At 37.7% G+C, this 24922-nt stretch overlaps 1 protein-coding gene across 2 annotated transcripts in view; it reads right to left on the bottom strand.

Annotated features, from left to right (window-relative positions):
- Positions 1 to 24044, bottom strand: part of Shprh (SNF2 histone linker PHD RING helicase, E3 ubiquitin protein ligase) — a 55977-nt gene extending 31933 nt beyond the window's left edge. Inside the window, exons 1-11 of one of the 2 annotated variants that reach the window (XM_013026987.1) lie at positions 23881 to 24044; positions 16635 to 17294; positions 14244 to 14373; positions 11358 to 11573; positions 9884 to 9962; positions 9141 to 9291; positions 7587 to 7695; positions 6776 to 7032; positions 4625 to 5275; positions 3198 to 3449; positions 1599 to 1677 (exon numbers count right to left, since the gene is read on the bottom strand). In XM_013026987.1, coding sequence (XP_012882441.1) covers positions 1599 to 1677; positions 3198 to 3449; positions 4625 to 5275; positions 6776 to 7032; positions 7587 to 7695; positions 9141 to 9291; positions 9884 to 9962; positions 11358 to 11573; positions 14244 to 14373; positions 16635 to 17264 — 2554 coding nt within the window. In that variant the 5' untranslated portion in view covers positions 17265 to 17294; positions 23881 to 24044. The remainder of the gene's footprint in view (positions 1 to 1598; positions 1678 to 3197; positions 3450 to 4624; positions 5276 to 6775; positions 7033 to 7586; positions 7696 to 9140; positions 9292 to 9883; positions 9963 to 11357; positions 11574 to 14243; positions 14374 to 16634; positions 17295 to 23880) is intronic. The other variant, XM_013026986.1, reaches the window with a different exon arrangement.
- Positions 24045 to 24922: the final 878 nt, after the last annotated feature.

Below are 24922 nucleotides of genomic sequence, written 5' to 3'. Positions count from 1 at the left end.
AAAATAAAACTACCTGGGAAGTAAGGAAGGATTATTCATGTTTTTAAATACTGAAACGAGAGAAAGCAACTGACAATTATTTATATTGTCTCGACCCTTCTGCTTTTTATAAATTATCTTTAAGTAACTGCATACAAAGGGGTTTTAATTCAACATGTCAGTTTATCATATAATGTATCTTCTCACCCCTTCTATCCTTTTCTCCCAGCTCTCTCAACCCTACTACTCATATCCTCAACTTCCTGCTAACTTTTGAGCTGAATGAGATTTATTAATAACTACATGTAATTTTTCAGTTTTCAAATGTGAAGGCAGATCACTAACTCTGACTTATTGTTCTATTGAGTATCTTCATGAACCATTTAAATTATGTATTTCAATATTTCTTTGCCTAGAAAATTTTTCTCTTAAAATTAACCATTGAGAAACCTCTTATTTTCAGGTATGGATGCTGATGTTTTAATTTTAGCAGGATAATCTAAACTCAAAGGTAATATATGAAAACTTAAAATTTTCAGACAGGGAAGTATTAAAGATGCCGCAAAAACTAATGTACTCCAAATATGCTTAAATTTTTCAACTTAACTTTATTTTAGTAATTGTTTTTCTGCAAATTTTTTAATGTGAAACAGCATTTTTTTAAACTTTTAAGTATCTGCAACTTGAATAGGTGTGTTAAAAATACAGTATCTTTTCCAAGGACAAAGCAAGTAACAAAAAATTAACATGGAAACATCAGTGTGTGCACCTGAGAGGGAGGAAACAGGTGGACTAGATATAAAAACTCAACCAGAGGAATGATTTTAAGGATAACAAATATGCTATAATGCAACACTGTAAAGCTACTAATAACTTTGTAACTTTTAGAATTAGCAAAAGCATGGTCCTACATGGATTCAAAGAAAACTATGGTCCCTATTTTAATAATTACTCACATCCAATTGAAATTAATTTTCTTTCCTCCCTTCCTTCTTGCTCTTTTCCTTGTCCTCTCTTTCCTGTCTTCATCCTTCCTTTTCCCTCTTCCTCTCTTTCCATCTCTCTCTGTCAGGCTCTTTTTTTCTGTTTTCTATCATTTTGAAATAGAGTTCAATTTTGATCTGTATCTATACTGTTTAGTAGGACAATAATTACTTAAGATAATGCGTCTACTCACTGGGTATCTAATCTTCAAATACTAAAAAACCCAAACAAGTTCATTTAAAAAATAAATGCTAGCTGGACTGTAGTGAGTCAAGCCTGTAATCCCATCTACTCATAAAGCTGATGATTATGGTTCAAAGCCAGCCTGGGCAGAAAAAGTCTATGAGATTCTATCTTCAAGAAAATCAACAAAACATTGGCCTGGAGGTGTGACTCAAGTGGTAGAGTTGCTAGTCAAGCAAACAAGATGAGCAGGTGCAAAGCTTTGAGTTCTGGCCCAGTACTAGCAGGAAAAAAAGACAAGTGCTTAAAACTATTAAGAGTGTACTATACATACACATTCACATGAGTAAGGATTTTGTTAACTGTTTAATACACAGGAACATATCATGTTATTTTCTTCAAAATAATAGGCTTTTGAAATACATTTCATATATTCAGAAAGCCTACATTACCCTCCAGTCCTCGCTGTACTGGAGTGCCACTGATGCACCACCGATTAATCCCAGTCAGTCTCTGAGCCATTTCTGCAGCCTAATGAGAGAGAGAAACAAGAAGTCAAACTTATCACCTGGAATCCTAGCTGTAAGGTCTGCACAGGGACACCTCCTTACCTCTTGGCTAAGTTTCTGCCCAGTATCTGTTACCTAGGTAACTGGCAGACCTGGAAGCAGTCACCTTCCCCTCCTGCTAGGTCACATCCTGGGCCACCTCTGGTCACATGCCTCCCATCTGACCTGAGGAGGGTCCCAGACTCTGAAGTCACAGCAGGGGTCCAGTGTGGCCACACCTTTCCCCCACCTGGCCACACCTCTTCCTGTCCTGGCCTAGATAAGTCCTGGCCCAGGGGTGGATCCCTCCTTCCTTTTTCAGCCTTCCTTCTCTACCATGCATGGTGTGTGTGTGGGGGGGGCAGCAGTTTGGTAAATACACTTCTTTTCCTGCCTGAATAGCCCATGGTGTTCTCTTCATCAGCTACCTAATGAAACCTATTTAATATACCTTACACTAACTACATAGGAGGCTGAGAACTGAAGGATCATGATCTGAGGCCAGTCTAAGCAGAGAAGTTGGTGAAATTTTACCTTTTATTTTTATTTTTAAAATTATCTTTAAGTAGTTGTAAAAAGGGGTTTCAATTCAGATTATAAGTATAATGCATCTTGATCAACGTCATTCCTACCATCATCCTTATCTTCAAACCAACAATAACATAGCACAACACAGAGCTGAAAGTATGGCTTGAGAAGTAGAGAGCTTAAGCAAGCACTAGGCCCTGAGTTCAAACTCTAGTACTGCCAAAAACGTTAAAAAGTCACTGGAAGAGTGCGTAAGTGAGGCATACGTTTACTTATGAAAACAGTCTAGGAATCTCTATACTTCAAACGCGATATCTTATCCTGCCTTAATAGTTGCCACATCCATTGATGAATATCACATTCCGCATTTCCCATTACAAGAGCTCTCGCTCTCACTATGAGGATGCTGCCTGTGCCACTCTGAAATGATAAGGTAGTTCAAATACACAGAGAGTGAAAAATCTCCCTGTACCACTAAAACATTTCCAACACCACTTCATACAAGTAATGTAAACCTGTATTAGGAGATTTAATTCATGAATTCAGCTTATGTTTACAGACTAGACAAAGAAGGCTGAGTCATAATTTTGTCCTCTGTAACTGCATTTTCTGTCACCATCATTATCTGTCACAGAGAACAAACTACTACTAAAGTCAAGTTTTCCTTAAAGGTACCAGAGTCTACACAATGAGCTTTCCAGTTAGCAGAAGTTCTTATAAAAGTCCTAATTTGCTTTCATCTGTATCACACACATCTTGACATCTTATCCAAGAATATCTGAGCACCAAATACAGAGCAATGATTCAGAGTATCAAAGTAATTCCAATGGGCTATTAAATTCATAGCTTAGGAGAAAAAGAAATGTAGTGTTTAACAATAAGCTTTTATTAATAGTGTGAGAAAACTATTCTTCAAGGATTAAACCATTGATATTCCCTCTTTCTTCCCTTACTCTGAGATTTTTTCAGACTAACCTTCACTGTTGGACACTCAACCATCTGAGCTTCATCAAGGCAGATCCTCCACCATTCCACAGCAACTAGAGGGCTGGGAATGGCCATATAGCGCTTCTGGTTCCGCAGACGACGCCCATCCTCACTATTGCTATGTGGGATATCGACATAGTTCAGTTCGGAACGGAGGACATCATAGGTAATGATAACTATGTCCTGTTCTGCCAAAAAATGAGGCTGTAAGAAGCCATCTTTCTTCACTCCTTGATATACCTAGAAGTAATGAGCATCGACAGAGTTATTACAGACAGTCTTGTCAAAGACAAGGCAAACATACATTTACCCCCTTATTGAGCCCTTCACATTGGCTCAGATCACCATATATGCTATGAGAGCCACACCTGGCTAGAGGAACACTTGTTTTAATTGTGAAAGACAAATAACAAGGACCTGGAAGGAAAGTATATGTGATGGCATCATGGTAGAAAGATCAATTCCATGCCTGAGGAGAATTCAGGAGTTTAAAATGTGAGGTATGCCTGTGACAACATAGGAGCTACAAAGGTAGGAAAGAAAGGAAAAGGATGACAGGTCAAAGGACCCAACAGCTTGGTTAGAGCACAATGGCATGCAAAAGCAGCATAAGGGTTATCGTTCAAGAAACAGTTTCCATGTGCTAAGCATTATCTTTAGAATTCAATGAGTGGGCATTGTTTCTATCCTTCATGTAAGTATCAGGTGGCTTGCCCAAAACTGAAAGAACTAAGATTCAAACTAGAGCCCTTCCCAGGCAATAGCTGTGTTCTATTACTGTGGTTTCCATGACTATGATAGTAGCTGAAATTAGAAAAACCTACAACAATAATTTCTCAGATTAAAAAAAAAGAACACAGGCAGTAAACAGTAACACTGACCACTTAGTGGGACAGCACTTCTATCAAACCATCTTCATAGCAGGATATTATTCATAGACTTTAGCCCAGGTATGGTACATAATAGGTGCTCAATAAATACATAAATACCTGTTGATTGAGTAAATTCTTATTTCACTAACAAGGTAGCTGGCACTTGAGAGAAAAAAATCTGGAGCTCAGAGGTGACAAGTCAGAGGACAGCTAAATTATACAGTGTTGCCTTTGGCTGGTATTCTCTCTAAAAGAACCAGTGCTTAAAAACAGTTCTTTCCCATTGGCATGACCAATGATTGTTGAAAAAGCTTTCACATCTTTCTACTCTAAAGTACTTTCAACCCTCTAAAATCAGAAAAGAATGAATTCTACTGCTCAATTTCTTAATTTTAATTTTCTCTTCAGGCTCTGATATGTTAGCATTCAGTCAGTAATTTAATTTAGGTGGATGATAAAACAAAAAGTATATTAGATTATAATAACTCTTAAAGCAAAAACTTTCTATGTTTCTATCCCTCTTTAAGCCCCCAGTGCCTTTACCAAGACTCGAAGAGATGAGGACTTGACGTGCCTGTTGATCTCATCCACCCACTGGTGACAGATGGAACTTGGAGAGATGATCAGAGTGGCTCTTGTTGACACCGGCTCCATTGCAACAAGGCAGTGGGGGCAGTAGAAAGGTTTAATCTTCAGATTCTTCTCTTCATAGTTCACACACTTGGCATGTTGCCACAGATGGCATTTCAGGCACTGAACCCGAGGCTTAGGGTCTATCCCAACTTCACCACATATGCACTCAAAGCGATAGTCAGGGGCATTGAAGGGAGTCTCAGGAGGAGAATGCAGTACCTCATTACCAGCAGCGTTCAGAGGCTGAGCATGGTCCTTTGATTCCTGCTCTTGTTTAACATCAGATACACATGCATTCTCAGACATAGTAACATCAGCGATCCCAGAGTCATTTGTAGCTGGACAGTGACCTTGTGAATCAGGACTGGTAACAGGCTGACTTTTTCCTTTGTTTGTTAGTAGCTTTTTCCTTAGTTTACTACGGTTTCTTCTGGCCTTATAGTAATAGCAGTAAGGATCATCATCATCATCCGAAGTGTTTGAGGGCAAGTATTCAGAATCTGTGTCCTTGTTCCCTAATTTTCTGGAATCTTTCTGAATTCTCCTCGGGCTTCCTACTACCTGTGGAAAAAAATCAGACTTAATTTACTTTTTTCAACATAGTTGTATTTCTGAAACTCAACTCGTAACTTTTTGCACATGCTTTACATAAACTCCTGTAGCTAGTCTTTGCTCCCTTTACCCTAAGGAGACTCACTTCTGACAGAAAGCATCTAATCCAGCATCTGTCAGAACTCTCTAATCTACAGAAACCAAAAGAAGATTCTACTCTATACAAGTATGATCTGGAAAGAGGAAAGATTAGAAAAAGGAAGTTATTGACATTTTGGTACTAATTTGTTAATTATTTATAGTCTGTTTAAATCAATGGAAGACTACAAGATTACAGTGTATCAACATACAAACTAAGGCTATAACAAAAGTACCAAATACTAAAAAATAAAAGTAAGTTAATATACTGTGACCTGAGATTAGCAAATACATTTTCCCTATCCTTTCCTTTTCTGTGTATGTGCCTTCTGTCTCTCATTCAATTGCATTTTGAATAATTAAGAGGCTGGGGTTATGCATATGAGCAATATTTGACTCCTGGTTACAACAGTTCTCAAAGAATAGTAAGTAAAAGGATGCTAACAGAAGTACATACTACATGTGCGAGTGTGATGAGCAAGTAGGTAACAGAAATAGTTTCTACCAAAGGTGTCAAGATGAAGTTGAGCAAAAGAGTAAGGACAGTTAACACAGAACCAAAGGCATTAATTTAGATTTGCTTTGCCTAGTGGAAGCAGTATTACTAAAAGCACACAAGTTCTTTGTAGTTTCATGTGGTGTCAGGAGACAATGTTGGAGAACCCTTATCCTAAGAAATTGAATTATTTTCTGCTGCTCTTTTTCTGTGTCCTGTGAAGCTTGTAGCTTCACTATTTGACTTATTGCCATTAATCTTTTCTGGATTTTTATTTGTAAATTCTATGCTTATTTTCCTAAAAGCAAACTGAAATTACTGGACCAAATGGAAGCTGTTTAATAACAATATACAGAAAGTGGAGCTATGGCTCAAATAGTAGAGCACTAACTTTGAGTAAAAGAGTGGAAATTATAATAATATACAAAAATTTTATAAGCACTGACACTGGGAAAATGAGAGTTTTATATAAAAGGTTAAAAATGGATATAAAGTATTATGTAAACTTAAGGGTATTCTTAATATTTCTAAAATGTGGACGTTAACTTCTTAACTGTTAACAGCACAAGATGAGAATAAAGAAGTTACCTTGAAATCTATAATGTTTAACCAATTGATTTTATAATTCACCAAACAGAGACCTAGACCTAGTTATGTGCCATATACTTTTCTATGGGCCTAATGTTAACCAAAATTAAGTTTCTATTCCCCTGGATCTTGTATTTAGAAAGTAGAAGGTAGCCATTTCCATAAGTGCTTTTCCTAACTAGTATTAAAAAAAAAATCAGTCTGTAAGCTTACATGTCAAGGTAGGGTGTGTCAACTTATAGAAGGCATCATGTATAGGTAAATGTAGTCAGCAAGGGCTCTGGTACCTGCTTTTTTGTTTTATCACATATATCCTCTTCCTTATAATTCTTCCCCAATGTAAAAGTCCCAGAGAAACCGTGGCCTTTGATCTGTTTCACTAGACCTTCGAGAATTAAACATTTCAGCATCCGCTTGAGAAGACTTCTGTTCCGCTGCACATCGTATCTATACATAGAACTGACATACTTGTAGATGGAAAGGATAGAAACTCCTTTTTTTCCATTCATTTCTTTCACAGCTGTCAGGATCATCACACGTGTTGCTAAATGCAAAAGGATAGGCCAACTCAGTCAAAATGATGAGCATGAAATTGAACTAAAACTCAGTTAATCTTAACTTGCACTGAGAATTAGGTTAAGGAAAAATAATTAAAAGATTTATTGAAGTATAGTACAATTTGAAGAAGAGACAGTAAAATTTATCTCAACATATTAAGAAAAATTACCAGAACAAAAAAATTCAAAGAATTATTCAAGCTAATTTGTTAGTCATATATAAATTATTCAAAATTTTAAAAAAAGCCCTAGCAATTATCCTTAGTATATGCTACTACTATTAGTAAGGGCAAAAATAAAATTGGATTTCAACTGTAAGCTTAAAGTCAATAGACCTAACAAGAAGTGCATGGGCCAAGTCCAACAAAAAAATTACTATTTTTAAGTGAAGGTATTATGAATTATAGATAAGAAAATTTATACAAAGAATAAATTGTAAGAACAATTATTCATAATAATTACAAGATATCTCTAAGGATTGAGAAAATGACCAGAAAGATCACTGTAAGGAGGTATTTCCTTTAAAAGTCTTCATACTTACGAGGGCAATGAACTTTTTCCTTAGCTTCAAATTCTACATTCCGTGTTTTTGTCTCTTTTGCTTTTCCTCCAAAACAATTTGATGGGATGAAATAATTCACCACTTTCCCCTAATATAACAACATTCCATAGTCACGTGTTTGCTTTTGGTATTCTCAACTGTTTTTATTAACATTAATCACCCTTCCACTAAGGAAATACAGAACAATTTTATACAATTATGGAAGGGCTATCATGCCTTTCCCACATACAAACTTTATTTTTATGTCAGAGCTCACAACTTAATTTACCTTTTAAAATTTTTATCTTAAATTACCTAACTGTTGTATGGAATTGCTAACATTAACTTTTAGGGCATATTTTAAAAGAGTTAACATATTGAGTTAATAATAATAATATAACTTGGAATAATATAATAATAATAAAATATAATAATAATATAACAATAAGTTGGAATTAAGTTAGGAATTAAAATAAGTTAATGTGTAGAAAGTTCCAGAACAAGGTTATTAATATTTAAAACAACATATTGAGCTGTTTTTCTACAAAAGAAATAGGTTTTTTTTTTCTCATTACTAGTCAGATCTGATTGGCTAATTTTTCAAATAGGATCACATTACCACACTATAAATAACTAACTAAAGCTGTGTTTGCCTGGTGGGCCCTGAAGAGAATTAACATTAACCTTGTTTAATGGTCTCATTTGAGCAGTAAGTAATGTGCTGTCTTCAGATTTCATCACTGGAACATATGATCTACAGCAACATTTGCCCCAATGAAGTTATTTTTTTGTCAAGTCTAAAATTTCTATTTGTAAACACATGTATTTCATGAAGAATACCTAAGAGCCTGTTTTTAATCTAACAATCTACTAAGCTACCTGTCCTTTAAACGAAGACTTCATTTTAGATTCTAAGACTTATACTTAATATTTGTATAACTTTAAAAAATAGTTCTTAAAAAAAAAGAGGTAAGCGGGGAGCTGGTGGCTCACACCTGTAATCCTAGCTAATCAGGAGGGTGAGATCTGAGGATCTTGGCTTGAAGCCAGCCTGGGCAGGAACGTCGTCTGTGAGTCTTATCTCCAATTAACTAACTACTCCTAAACTGGAAGTGGAGCTATGGCTCAAAGTGGCAGAGCATTAGCTTTGAAGGAAAAAAAAAAAAGCACAGGGACAGTGCCCATGTTCTAAGTTTAAGCTCCAAAACAATGACTGACAAAAATAAAAAAAAAAAGTGGCAATATAGAGGTTTTCAGTGGTGACCAAATGTATGAAGTCAACAGAACTTTTGTGAAGTGGTTTCTCCTCTGCCAACAGTGGGATCTGATTGTGTATATCTTTCCTCCTTAGCCAGTATCATCAGAGAAGACTCTGCCAGGTCATAAATATCCAATTCTGGGGGCTCGCTTGAAGTTAGCCATCCAATTCACACAGATCATCAGCCAGAGCGAATAGAAAGTGATGGTTTGTGTGCCAAGCAAATGTTCATGACAGGATGCTTTCTGGGAACATATGTGCCCTGCTTTCCTGAACACCACAGTACTACTCCCTACCTCAGGAAGAGTGAGAGCATCTTGTTTGACATCTTGTCGAGTATGTGTTAGAATCAGAGCCAAAACCTCCACTGTCTTTCCAAGACCCATTTCATCTGCTAAGATCCCACCAAGCAAGTGGGGTCCGGAATGTGGGTACTCACGGGTGATGCTAAAGGAAAAACAAAACAAACAAGAAAAACACATAACAGGAGTATAAAAATCTTATACTGTGTCTTAGAATGAACCAATTGAAATCTGATCATTAATAACTGCTTGAGTGGACAAGTAAGTCTGCAGAACCATAAATGTACTGGTAAATATTTGTCATCTTTTTTCTTTTTGACACATAAAAAATTATGAATCTTCTTAAAAGAATCTTTATACATCTGTGAAAAAAAGACACTGAGAGAGATAACAAATGATTATTTTATGTTTAACAATTCCTAAAACTCCTTGTTAAACAAACTGTCAAATTTAATTACAAAAGTATAAAAAGTGGCTACTAAGAAACAAGATAACTTTTTACTTTGGATAAAAATCTGTCTGTAAATCTTAACTAAACTCCTTATGTCATTATGATGCTTTTATTTACTGAAAAACAAGTGCTATTAGTTCTGTTTGTCCTAGCATATGTGTTTAATAAGAATAATGTATCATTCTATTTCAAGATACTACAAAAATTAAGATCAACAGTTATAATGCCATATAGTATTTCATTGTATTTATTTTTTATATCAATCACAAATAAAATTTTGCCTTACCAGCCTGTGTATGGATTATAGTAGAGTTTCAGCCCCTCAGATGTAACAATTTCTCGCCATAAAAAGTGCAGGGAATTTTCTAAAGCAAAAGATAACCATAACAATAAGATTTTACATGTTTTCCTTTTCCTGTCAAATAGTCACATTCAGATAAAATTAGACAGGATTCCTGGGATCTTAATTCATATCCTTGAGTAGTCTCAATTGGGAAAATGCACGCCATTGACTTAACACATGGGTAAATAGCTAAGAATCCCTTCAAATATTTTCTTCTAATATGGTTCTTCAGCTTTTTCTGACTTAGGTATAAATCCACATAAACAAGTAATAAGACAGAAGAGCAAAGCACAACAAATAGTGGAAAGTTAACAAAGAAAAAAGTAGATATATATCTACATATATATATCTACATATGTTTACATATATATATTAAAAAAAACTATAACCAACTGGTACTCAATAAAATGATCTTATATAAATCATCCAAGAGACTGCATGAAAATTTAAAATAACCCAACAGATATATGCTTGTACATTATTAGCAGTATTAGACCAGGCTAGAACATTACTCAAATCATCACTGATTTCTTACATAGGTTGGAAGGCAGGTCTTAACCGAGGATGACAGTGTCTCAAATCATAACACACAAGTGTTGAACCTGCCTCAGCCAGAACCACTAATACTAAAATCTGCCAAATGAGAAGTGTGTCTCTTAGGAGTTACAGTAAGAAAACTGTCCCTGCCACAAGGGAACTTTCTAGGATGGGAAGAGTACTTCACACCAGCACTGTGTACAAGAAGTATACATTTTTTTCTATCTACAATCAATTTTAAAATTATTTAGATACTTTATATTTTTTCATGGTACTGTCTGGAATCTTGTGTATACGTCAAACTCAGAGTACATGTCAACTTGGAGAGTCATATTTGGGACAATCTCTTAATGAGGCATTATGATTCATATCTAAAATATCCCCCAAAGGCTCACGGTGAAGGAGTGAGTGACTGCATAATAATGGGTTCAGAGTTTGATGGACTATTGGGAGGTGACAGAATCTCCAAGTTGATGAAGGTGGAATCTATTTGAAGGGAGTATCTTCAGGCATGTCCTCGAGTCACTGTTTCCTCCACAAGCCTACTCTCATGCTGTCATATTTGACTAGCCCTAGGTCTAAAACAATGGGTCCAGCTGACATTGGATTGAGACCAGTGAAACTTGTAAACAAATGCCTTAGTTTTCAAAAATTCTAATCAAGGCCAAAACTTGGGAAAAACTAGCCCAAACTAATATTAGATAAATTATTTCAGATATCAATTTTGGATTTCGTAGAAGACAGTTTTGCTCACAGAAACTTCCATTCTAACCATTCTTCAAGATGTTTTGTTTAATGATTATTCTATCCCCTATCCTCCCCCAGCTCTCTCTCACATAAACTCTCTAACCATGTGTCTTTCTCTAAGCATTGTACTTGCCACCAGCAGGTGTGTTTGCGAGGTGCTCTCGCTGAAGCATCCAGTTGACAGCATCTCTCTGGTAGGGTCTCAAAACAGGGGTCAATGCAGGATGCTGGACATCCATTTGGACAGGTTGTGTCTCTTGTTTATGTGTTTGCTTCACAAAATGATAGAGTTCATCAATATCTTGTCCCTCTGGTTCACTCTCTTCATCTTCCTCATCTTCTAGTGTATCTGCATATTCAACAACAATGTACTCACAACTTGATCTACCATGTACGGACACAAGCAATTCTTTGGGGTCCGGTCGTGGGGCCTGAACTCGGGCCTGGGCGCTGTCCCTCAGCTCTTCAGCTCAAGGCTAGTGCTCTACCACTTGAGCCACAGTGCCACTTCCGGCTTTTTTTTCTTTTTGCTTATGTGGTGCTGAGGAATCGAACTCAGGGCCTCATGCATGTAGGCAAGCACTCTACCACTGAGCCACCTTCCCAGCCCTAGACACAAGCAATTCTTATCCTAAGAAAGTACTGTGTATTCACTCAACTCTGGGGTATTACTCAGTGTTTCATGACTGGAAATTGTTATCTATCAAAAAAAAAAAATCTACCTAGTGGTTCCGTAAGATAGTTCAAGTGCTATTTTTCGATTGCTGTTAAGTTTTCAATGTTTGGAAACTTTTTCTCAGTTTTTCTAAAGCTAGAATTAATGTTCTTTGTGTTCATACAATGCTTCTGTACTTAAATTTAGCAGACCCCCGCAATCTACTTGGCATTGCAATCACTTGCCCACTAAAGGCAAAAATGGTGGGTTTTTGTGTCAAGCTTAAATGTGCATCAAGATGATGCAAATCTGGCCCTTTGTGGGTATTGATAATCATTCAAGAAACTCAAAGATAACTTCACTTTTACATCTCAACATAGAAGTGTGTGTGTGTGTGTGTGCGCACGCGCGCGTGCATGCGTGCGTGTGTGTGTGTGTGTGTGTGTGTGTGTGTGCCTGAGATGGGACTTAGTAATTTAGTCAGACTGGCTTAGAATTTCTTGCCTTAGCCTCTTAAACATATAAGCCATTATGCCTATCCAGATATAATTTTTCATATCTATTTCTTCTACTTAAAAAAGGTTTCTAGTAGTAACACTGGTTAAGTAGAAAGAGTCCTTTAAGGGGCTGGGAAGGTGGCTCAGTGGTAGAGCGCTTGCCTTGCATGCATGAGGCCCTGGGTTCGATTCCTCAGCACCACATAAGCAAAAAAAAAAAAAAAGCTGGAAGTGACACTGTGGCTCAAGTGGTAGAGCGCTAGCCTTGATCTGAAGAGCTGAGGGACAGCGCCCAGGCCCAGAGTTCAGGCCCCACGACTGGAACCCCCCCCCCCAAAAAAAAGAAACAGTCCTTTAACTATTTTGTAAGAATATTAAAAATCCTATATCTATAATCTGCTTAAGCTGATTCTTTGTTAAAAACATCACTCTCAAAGGGAAGAAGTGAGCCATTTCTGAACTGCTTTCAAAGAGTTTAATACAACAAACCCAATATGTTCTAGAACTGAGGGATTACACCAAAAAGTCCCCAAATCTTTCTATTACAAGATGCCATAAGTGATTTTCAAAATCACACAATTAATGTATAATTATATACTTTATTATTTCATACCATTATAATAGGCAATTTAGTGTTAACATTTTAAGGTTTTCTTAGAAATCATGTTTTTAAAATTCAAATTCAGTATTCATCTTATTTTGTTATTATTATTATTGCTTAGCATCAAGGCTTCATCAGGCCTCAGCTTGCTAAGCATTTGTCTACCACTTGAGCCATGTTCCTAACCCTTTCTGAATTGTTTTTTAAAAGACAGAATGATGGAATTTGCATTAAAACTTAAAAAAAAAAACAACTCTGCATGTACTTGAGAGCATTGATTCTTCATTCTGAAACTCAAGTTTTTCCTACTAGCTCTAACATACAAAATAATTTTTTAGTAGTAATATGAAATATGAAATAATAATGTGCAAAAAACGTCAACAACCATGCTTAGAAACTGATTTCCAAATTTTGTATAGACTAAACCTGAAATAACTCTCAGCTAGAAGTTAAGAGAATTTGAACTGTTTTCCCAGTAGTTTTGCTGGCCGTACCAAGCCATCCATACTCCTTTGGACACCAGTGGCTGAGAATTCTAAAAGGTCTAAACGAGGATGCAAAGTCTTGCCAAGACATAGAGCTATTTGGTCTTTATAGAAACCAGGCTTTGAAGGCCATTTGTCAAACTGGAAAGGATGGATGGAACAAAGGCCAGACAAGGACCTGGACCTGACTGAGGAAATTTTACATAGGAGTTTTTTTTTTTTTTTTTAAAAAACAACAACAAAACAAAAAAAACTCCAGTACTGGTGGCTCATGCTTAACAATCCTAGTCACTCAAGAGTCTTGAGACCCAACCCAGGTAGGAATATCTATGAGACTCTTACCTCCATTTAACCACCAGAAAACAAGATGTGGTACTGTGTTTAAAGTATTAGAGCATTGGCCTTGAGCAAAAACAGCTTAGGGACAGTGCCAAGGCCAAGTTCAAGCCCCACAACCGACAAAAAATTAAAAAAAAAATCAAATTGCTCAATTCCATCTCAACCTCCTGAGTAGCTACGATTACACTGGTACCTGGCTTGACTGATTTTAACTGATATATTTTCTCTGATGATATTTCTTGAATGTTCACTACAAACTAAGCAAATAAAATAAGGAAATATAATAATAATATTTAGACAAGTAAAATTTTTTTCATAAGGTGATTGATGTCTTTTAAATTTATCATTTTAATTACCTGTTTTTTTTTCCACTTATGCTGTAAGAGTTAAAAGAACACTCACAAGTCCAAATAACAATTTTAAAGTTTACCTTAAAAATTACCTGGGATAATAAAATGATATAACTTTTCCATCACTCTTTTCATGAGTTGATTGAACTTTTTCATTCGTGAATTTGCATCACTGAAAAAATCTAATTTTGCTAGACCAGCTTCCATGATGTAAATTCCAATCTACAAGGAATCAACATAACAACAGTTTCAATTGGGATATACCATTATTTATGAGGACATAAGAAAAATGTCTTTTGGTAAGATCGTTTTTTAAAGGTATATACGATGTCTTTGTCACATAATTTCACTTTCAGTAATAAACTATATGTGAAGTATCATTGAAATTATTGGGAAAAATACATCCCTATCTAGAACCAAACATCCAATTTTCCATACCTAATCAATAATTTCTAAACCTGACAAATATCAGACTAATCAGAGAAGCCTGTTAAAATGCAGATTTCCTGGAAGGATGTTAATGCACATACAGGATTCTTATGCCTAATTAGGTTTTAGAACCCTTATGAGTAGACAGATACTAACATAGAGAGAATTTTATTAAGTACCTGAACAAGTGAAACAATGCATATGAAATTAAGCAGTTGAAATATCTAATTTGAATACTGGCAGTCATTTTTAGGAGCTAAATAAATTTGTAAAATAAAACATTTATTTAGACTCAAATGCTACCTTATAAAATAGAAAGCAGTGCATATGAGAGAGCCTATATAACTGTAGAAGTATTTAGTGGTGGACAGTGTTAAATTTTTTTCATCTCTCCACATTATTCTGAGTCTGATTCCCAAATCACTGAGATTCTCTACTCTTTCAGTGAAAAAACTAGAACTAGATTGCATTTAATTATTATTTGTATTATTTGTATTTGTGTTTAACTGGAGATAGCTTAGTACAGTGACAATAAATGTTTAAATATTTATAGAAATCAAAGGAGGTGACAACATATACACAAGCTATGGATTCTTGCAACTCTGTGTCACCAAGTCACAATTTTGGCACTTATACTCAATAAATATAGGGCATTACTTGGTTATACAGTATCATTGTCTAGGAAAAATTAATGGCAATCTAATGTCTCTAAATTTTCTCCTTTGCTCTGGTCAGTTCTAAAACTATAAGCTTATTGAGTAACTCTCTTTAAAACTAGCAAGAAGCAAAGATTATCTGATGTTTTAAATTCTGTATTCTTGTAAGGTTAGCATGAAGGTATATTAATCTCACTACAAAGTACACCTATTACACTATTTAATTTTAAAATACAATTCTATAAGAAAAGAACAGGTATTACAATTTGACATGGTAGAAAAAAAGCTGAAATTAGAGCATTTAAATAATTTAAACAAAGTTTAACACAAGATTTGCAACATGGCTGGTAGGTACTAAATGGCAGAACCTAAAAAAAAATTACAAATCTATCTATTCATTTACTAAAAATCTTTTGGATACAGCACTCCTCTAAAGAGGCAGTATTGTTTGTGGCTTAAAAGGCAGAAACATCTGAAATGTAAATGTATTCTTTTTTTTTTTTTGTCAGTTGTAGGGGTTGAACTCTGTACCTGGCACTATCCCTGAGAACTTCAGCTCAAGGCAAGTGCTCTACCACTGAGAGCCACAGCATCACTTCTGGTTTACTGGTGGTTAATTGGAGATAAGAGTCTCACAGACTTTCCTGCCTAGGCTGGCTTTGAACAGTGATCCTCAGATCTCAAACTCCTGGGTAGCTAGGATTACAGGTGTAATCCACAGGTGCCCAGCTATAAATGTACTCTTAAGTGACCAAAACAAAAATAAAAATATTCGTTAGGTATTCTGGTAAGGATGCATAACCTGAGCCAGCGGGTTTAGTAAAATGTCTCCATGGAACAAATAATCTCTGAACAGAATGTTAAAGAATGGCCAGGAGGCAGCATGGGAAAGGAGGAGAGGCGTCCAAGCAGAGAGAACTGTGGGAGCAAATACAAAGAAGCAGAAAGACAGCAGGATATGTGCAGAAGATAGATTAATGTAGACTTCCTGGGACATAATACGTAGTAACAAAAGGAGTTTCCAGAATTCATCAAAGGAGGGGCTAGTATGTCAGATTAGAAAGATTCTATTAGTTCTCTGGGGGAGAAAAGAGTTGCGTTCATATTGTATCATTTCTGAAACAGAATAGCTAAGGAATTTGGAAAGGACAAATAAAAAAGGACAAATGACTCACAATAAGAGGAAGAGATGATAAAGACCAAAACAAGTCATGGAGAGTAGAGACAGAAAGGAAGCCTAGCTATAATACATAGTTTTTAGTCTTGAAAGCCCAAAATAAAGTGTACTTTTAGCTTAATGAGGAGAGGCTTACTGCTAGGTTTTCAGATTTTCCTTCTCAGCTACTTTCAAAATGAACTGCTAGTAGAGAACCCTAACACACCACAGAAATTAACTACCTTGATCATGTGATTTCCTTCTGGTGTTTGATAAAGTTTTATTCTTCTCTTCTTTTGCAGCCATCCCAAATCTTCTAACATCTCACCACTAAAGGATGATTCCACTGGAATTCCCTTGTCACAAAAATTGATTGATTCTTTAAGTTCCTTTTCTTGCTTCTCTACATCTTCATATTCTGAATGAACATAGATCAGGAATTGATTGACTGACTCAGAACTCATCAATGTGAAACTCCTTCGGGAAAAATTTTCCATTAAACTGTGTCCAGGAAGAAGCTGAAGAGATAATTCTCCCAAAAGGGCCTTCCAAGAATTATCGCAGTGATAAGGAGAGATTACAATATTCAATTTTACAGACAAGGAGGAAACAGTATCAATAATTTCTTCTTTCTCAGTTGGTACTGAGCTCACCACCTCTGAACATCTCCTCTTCTCTCTGTGAGCTGTTTCTTCCAAGGGACCGTCATCTAGGCTGATGCTCAGGGCAGGAGAGGAGTCAGCAGCTAGGCAAGGCTGCTCATCGTCAGTGAGTGGTTCATTCCTTCGGTCCTCAAGCATGTTCCAACGAAGTTGCTGCTGCCTCTCTTCATCTACCTTCACAGGAGGAGCACGTTTCCGTCGGCTGCTCATCTTCACCTTTCTTACTTGGTAAATGTAATGCTAAAAGACAAATGGGTATTTGATGGTGGGCACTGAGAGCAAGAGAAAGTTTTAGTATGTAAGCATGCTTACAGAAGAGATACAGCATAAAAAAAAGTATTTTTTTTTAGAAACTGACAAGCTAGTTCTGAAATTTATGCTGAAAATGCCCATGATTTAGAAGACTCATAACAGTTTCAGAAAAAAAGATGAATGGATTATACAATTCTAAGACTTATGTGACTACTGTCAACAATAAACAAAACTATGTGGCAACAGTGCAATGACAGACTTATGGACTAATGCAGAAAGGTTGTGTCCAGCAACAGCCTCACACATGTACAGCCAATTGACTTTCTTTCCATGTTGGAGAATGAAGCCCAGCAGGCCTCTGCATCAGACAAGTGTTTACCACTTAGCTACATCACAGACCTAGTCAACTGACTTTTGAAAGAACTTCCAATGCAGAAAAAACTACATAGACCCTTTTCAATAAATGGATACCCATATACAAAAAGTGAAATCTTAACTTTTACTTCTTAACATGGGTAAGAATTACTTTGAGAGTCAGGTGCCAGTGGCTCACATCTGTAATCCTAGCTATTCAAGAGGCTAAGATCTGAAGACCAAGGTTCAAAGCCAGCCTGGGCAGGAAAGTCTGTGAGATTCTAATCTCCAACTGACCACCAAAAAGCCAGAAGTGAAGCTGTGGTTCAAGTATAAAGCATTAGCCTTGAGCAAAAAAACTCAGGGACAGAGCCCAGGCCCTGAGTTCAAGCTCCAGGACCAGCACGTGTGCGCACACACACCACCACCACCACCACCACCACCACCAACAACAACAACAAAGCCTTCAAAATAAATCGTAAAAATATAAAAATCTAAATTCTAAAAGAAAATAGAGAGTCAAAATTTAAGTGACATTGGATTAGAAGAGGGAATGTAAAATTGTAAAACTAGAGAATAAGAAAATGAGAAATGAAACTTTACAAAAATTAAATACTTTTGACTTCTCAGATACAATACTGTTATAGATATAAGAAGGAAAGCCACAGATGGATATTAGCAAAACAAATTATCTAATAAGGGATTTGTTTACAGAATATATAAAGAACTTTTAACAAAAGCTTTCAGTAAGACAGATAACCTTATTTTAAAACTGGGCAAAAATTATGAATACATTTTTATCAAAATTGATCTGAGTGGCAAATATACACATGAGACTATCCTCATCAGTCATAACAATGAAAAGATCAACCCACAAATTACAAAATGCCATTATACACATATACATTAACAGTTAAAATTTTAAACATTGAGGGTGTATAGCATCTGGATTGGAACACTCAAACTTGCTTTAATAGACAGTCACTTTAGAAAATGTGTCAGTTTCTAATAAATATCTTCAACTGTTGAGTAGACGAACATATTGTGGCATATGCATCCAATGAAATACTATTAAAGAGATACAAACTTGATTCATACATTATGAAAGTGAAGGAAGCTAGATATGAAAGAACATATACCATAGGATTCCATTTCCATGCAATTCTGAAAAAGGGAAAAATCCAATGATAGAATGTAGATTTGTAAAAGAGGCTAATAAGTGCAAAGAGGTGACTGGCAGTGGAGATTTGGGATTACAAGAATGTCTATGCATGGTGCTTATGTAACTGCACACTGTACACTGTCAAAACTCATCCAAGTACATTTAAGATTGCTGAATTCTATTAAATATAACTTATTTTAAATATAACTTATATATATTCTATTAAATATGTTATATCTTAATACAGTTGATTTAATTAGACAAAGACTAGACGCAAGAAGGGCTTAAGAGAATATATAAGTGATATTCTCATAAAGTTGAAAAATCTAGATTAAAATAGAGAATTTCTAAACAACACTGGTCTAAGAAATAGAAAATCTGAATAGCCTAATAACTTACCAAACTAAAACCTCTCTCCCTTCCTTGGAGACAGAACTTAGAAAATAGTAGACTAGACCTAAAAGAAGGACCTAAAAGGAAGTAATTTCTATTACTGGTCAAACCAAATCCAATAAGGTAGTCACAAGCTGCATGTGGACATTTAACTTTGGATAAATAAACTTAGATATTACTGAAAACTCAGCTCTACCATCTCATTAGTTCCACTTCAAGTGCCTATTACAATATGACTAGAGGACACACGTAGCTGCTGGTGACTAAGTCTAGACCATTTCGAAAATAGCAAAAGGTACTTCAAACATGCAGGTCTAAGTCAATCATGAGAAATCCATTCCCTAAGTCAAGGGTTCATTACTATTTGGGGGAGGGAGAGGGAACTTGAATTCAGGGCCTGGGCATTGTCCCCAAGCTTTTTGCTAAAGGCTAGCTTTCTACCACTTGTGCTACTGCTTTACTTCTGGCTTTTTGACAGCTAACTGGAGATAGGAGTCTTATGGACTTTCCTGCTCAGTTTGGCTTTGAACTAAGATCCTCAGATCTCAGCCTCCTATGTAGGATTACATAGGATTACAGGAATGAGCCACCAGCACCCAGCAAGTTTACTACTTTTTAACTATCTTATCTTGGAGAAATTAAATATAGAAAGCCTCTATTAAGTGTTCATCTTGGGGCTGGGAAGGTGGCTCAGTGGTAGAGTGCTTGCCTTCCATGCATGAGGCCCTGGGTTCTATTCCTCAGCACCACATAAACAAAAAGAAAAAAGCCAGAAGTGGCGCTGTGGCTCAAGTGGTAGAGTACTAGCCTTGAGCTGAAGAGCTGAGGGACAGTGCCCAGGCCCAGAGTTCAGGCCCATGACCGGACCCCCCAAAAAAAAAAAAAAGTGTTCATCTTTATCCAGTTTTTCTCAGAGCACATGTTCAAATACTGGAATTTTAAATTTGCTGGAACTTTAAAAAGTTAGGTTACATCAGCATATCTGTTAATTACTGCCACAAACATGCTGTGTAACAGGCTACATCAAAGCTAAATGCTTTCAGACAACGAACTTTTTTCTCATAGGTCTGAAGACTCCTCAGAGATGGCTGACGTAGGCTCTATGGTAGCTCTGCTTACTCTTATTTCTTTTGCCTAGGAATGGAAAATGTATCCTGGATATGCTCTTATGGCAATGGTTGAGGAATTAAGAGTTCAAATCCAATCACACAAGTTCTTTTCAAAGTTCTTGGTACGTTAAAATCACTAAGTTCCATGAAAGAAACAAGTAAAATAGAAGCACAGAGATAGGAAAATAGGCCACACTTCCTTTTGAAACTGAGAATACTGCACATAGTAGAGTGTAAATACAAGTTAAGGCTTGGTGGAAAGGAACTGTGACAATTACAAAATTTACTACACCAACAATAACTGAAAACTGGAAAAGCCATAATCTGACATGTGCAAAGCAACATGGCTTGTCAGAGATAATGTGGGCTCCAAAATCTTAAGAGTCTACCTGGCACTGAAGTAGTTATTGACCTCATCTCTGTCAGTTCTCTCATCTCTCAAATGGGGATGACAGCAGGACTGTGGTCAGAAATTAATAACTAAAGTTCAACAGCAATTAAGTGGCAATTATAATCATTATCATCCCAACAATACTCTATGTAATAACCAAACTTCAATGTGTCAGGCTGTACCATTGATTGGTGCTTCCTAAACTTACCTGCACATTAGGAGAACATTCAAAAATCCCAATGTCTAGGTCACCCCTAGCAAATTAGAATGTCTGGAGTGGACTAGCAATATATCAATTACTTTTCAGGCTTCCTAAAATATTCCAACACAATGCCAAATTGCAGAAACCTTATTGCAGAAAATCAGTTTCCTACTAAAAAATCTGTTTTTCTTCCCCAGTGTGGAATACTGCTTTAGTACAGTTCCAGCCAATGAAATGTGAGTCCAAGTAATAAATACCACATTTCTGGGTATAAAAATTTAACAGACACTAGTACACATTCCTTCCACTCTTTATGCTTAGTAAAACCTACAGTGTCTTTTAAATTGTGTATGCCTCTATAATTTGCACGTCTTTTCTGATGCTTGCTTTCCACCTCAATTCCTGTATTAGAGCCTCCAGGTATTTGTCAGTAGAAGTATGTTAGACAAAAGTAAATACTAGGATTTCTATCAGGGCTTTCTCTTTGTCCACTTTTCAATTGAGCAGAAAAAAAAAAATCTGGTTGACTCTTTCCCTAAGGGATCTTGACCCAGGAATAACCTCTCAAACCTTGGCAATTGATACAACATAACCCCCATGTCTTTGTATCTATGAATCCCTTTGATGGTACTATTTCTTCCTCCTTTAGTATTTCATTGTTTGGATGAAATGAAACTATGTGAAGTTTTCTACATAGACCATACTTCCACTGTCCCGCATTTCAATACAGAAGGCTCTTTGCTGTGAAGTGCCTTTTCACACATCTGCCAGTCAAGTTTCCCAATCTTCACTGAAAAAATCTTCCATGACACACTGGTCGGTTCATTTAAGGACTATTTCCACCTTGATCCCAACTGCTACAGCTGTTAACTCAGGACAGTCTGAAAGCTGAATGAGAATACTGTAGGAGGAATAGTACCCTATTTAGTATTGTACTTGCGAAGTCAGGTCAGTGGCATGATGTAAATAAATGAGATACACAACAAGGTGAAACAAAGATCTCTAACTCCCTATCTCCTTTCAGCTTAAGAATGCTTTTTACTCACATTTCTTTTTGTGGAAGTCTTTTACCCACATTCTATTAGACTAAAAAACAGGAAAATATCCTTTACTATGGCTGACTCAGAATGCAGAAAAAATCTGAACAAATTCTATCTTCACCAGAAAATGATTACAGATTGCTAGAAAAGTAAATATGAAATGTGAAGCTATTAAAAGAACACAACACATGAATATCTATTAAAATTCAGCTTTTTTTTCCTGCTACACTTTGGAGCTGAATGGTCCCATCAAAACTCATGTGCTGAAAGCTGCTGTTCAGAGGTACAGCTCTTAGTAGGTGACTGAATTATGAGGCCCCTGATTTCACCAATGGTGAATTCAAAATGTAATGGTGTTATTGAAAGGTGATGGGAACGTTAACGGTTAGGAACTGGAAGAAACAAGTCATTGGTGTCAGGCACTGAAAGGACACACCTTGTTCATTATCTATAGTTTTGTTTCCTAGATGACATGAGATCAGCATCCTCTGTGACATGCTGCGGCACTATCATGTTCTGCCTCAACACTATCCCCCAAAACAGTGAAGCCAGGCAACTACGAACCGAAACCTCTAAAATCATGATCCAAATAAACTTTACCTCCTTTTAAATGGTTTTCCTCAAGCATTTTGCCATAATGATGAAAAGCTGATGCACATATCCTAAATTATTGTCTCTTTGTGAAAAGATCTACTCAAGTCCTGAATGACAACCTAATGCCAGACCAGGAGTACACATCTGCACATCTAAGCAAGTCTGGTCATTACCAGGGACTGAAAGACTCATAATGACCTTCCTATAGAGACAACTCCAGCAAAGTGAAGTGTTTTCTTTTACTGAACTTCAAAATAGATTATAAAAACTTGAAACAGTAGACTGTTTACTGTTTCCCCCAAATCTTTCTAGCCATGTACAGTTCTTTTGGGCTGGACAAAACAGCATTCTCTAAAAGTTAACTATTTTATTTTTAGCTATCCCTTAACTGGGTCTTTCAAAGTAACAGGAAGTGTGGGTTATAAGTACAGACACAATCATGCACGATTGCTCTAGGTGTGCAGTGTTAGGGATCATAAACCAGTCTTTCTGATGACAGAACAGATATTAGGATACTTTCTATTCCAGAGCGTATCATCATTCCTGCTATCGCCTACTGGGAAGATTAAAAATAGCAGTTATGACTTTAAAATTATGTTCTTTTTGTTCAGTGTAAACCTCAAGCATATTTAAGTACAAGTAGTAAAACATCAAACATTTAGAAATCCTACTTGCTAATGTCAAGCCTCTTGATTAGTGGCTATCACTTGGTAAACATGATTATCATCTGCAGCGGTGGAGGGAGCGCTAATCCTCGGATAAAAGCAGGTCTTCACTTCCAAGAACCTAGCAATGACCGCAGAGTCAAGATGCACACACACAACCAGGCAGGGTGGGTCTGAATGCGCACGTAATTCATCTGACCACAAAGGTAACGGCGACTTCCCGGGGACGAACGTAGAAGTGTCCACCTTTTCACACTGCTTCTCATCCCGTGCACCAGGAAACAGGGGGGGGGGGTCTCCCCCGGAATAATTCCAGAACAATCCCAGGAGTCGGAGGCGGGCCGGGCACACAGGCCCGAGGACCGCACTGGCGGCTCCGCAGGCCCCGCGGCCGGGGTGCGTGCGGGGAGGGGGGTCCTCGGCCTTCCCTCCCACGGCCGACGCCCCTCACCCCGCCCCACGCACGCCTGCTCCCCGGAGAGCCGCGGCACCCCAGAGGCCCGCACGGCCGAGCTGGGGAGCCTGTCCGGGGAACTCGCTGTCATACTTGGGGTTCCTGGGCTCCCGGAAGAGTCAAGTCCCCTCGCCGGGGTCTTGGGGAGGCCAGAGACGTCTTCCTTCCCCAACCTTTGACCTCCGACCTCCCCATCACCCAAACGCCTACCTGGAAGGTTCGAGTCTCTCTTAAACCCCTGCAGAGCCTGAGCAGGAACTTGCCGCCGTCCGAACGTCCGTCTGAGGTGGGCACGCGCGCCCGGGACAGGTTGCGCTGGGTTTCCCGGGGTGTCCAGAAACCACAGCGCCCAGCGTCCGGGTGCGCGCCTGAGCGTGGGGTCACCGTGAACGCGCACGCAAGGTAGCCCCACCCATCTCCTCCGTGAGGGCTTCACGAGGCGCCTCGGCGCATGTCCTTTCGGCGGAAGCCCAGCCTAGACTACCTTCGGAATCTCGCGATAGCTGGGCTTCTCACGCCCCCTACTAGCAAAGACGGGATTGGCTGAAACTCTGGAAGAGGCGGGACACTAAACAAGTCTATGGGCGTGAGCTCCTACGCGAGAGGGCGGGGCTACCCGGGGCGAGGCTCGCCCCATACTAGCGAAGACAGGATTGGCTGAAACTCTGGAGGAGGCGGGACACACAACAAGCCTATGGATATGACCTCCCACACGAGCGGGCGGGGCTACCCCGGGCGAGGCTCCCTTGGAAGGGAGCGAAGTTAAGTATGGCTTTCATGAAAAGGTAGACCAGGCCTTTCTCCAAAACCATCCGTTTTTATTGCTTCCAGAAATTAGCCAATAATGAAGTAGAAATGAAGCTCTCTCCCTCAAACAAGTCAAAGTTTTAAAGGAGAATGTCAGTAAATATTTTATGCTAAGGGAAAAGGTACATGTGTGGTGTGTCAGTATCTCAGGCTGGTTTCCTCCTCTACTCCTCTCACAGAAGTAAGCTTGCACTTAGTTAACTTGAGAATAACGGAGACACTTAAAGGCCATGAGCCTGCAAATAGTGGGCTGTCGGTAATAGGGATTCAGAATTTATGTTGTGGGCAAGTGTCTAGTGTGTGATTGCATTCCTGCCTAAGAAAATGTCATTGCTGTTGAGGTTGTCGAGTAGTGCATATTCTACTTAGTACAAACCGTATCACAGAGCTGCCTTCCGACAGCATGAAAGCGAAGAGGAAATGAATTGCTTATCCAACATTTTAT

The sequence above is a fragment of the Dipodomys ordii genome, unplaced genomic scaffold, assembly GCF_000151885.1.
Source record: "Dipodomys ordii isolate 6190 unplaced genomic scaffold, Dord_2.0 Scaffold98, whole genome shotgun sequence".
In the NCBI taxonomy this organism is placed as follows: Eukaryota; Metazoa; Chordata; class Mammalia; order Rodentia; family Heteromyidae; genus Dipodomys; species Dipodomys ordii.
The sequence above is the reverse complement of the archived record's forward strand: the minus strand, read 5'-3'. Positions and strand labels throughout refer to the sequence as shown.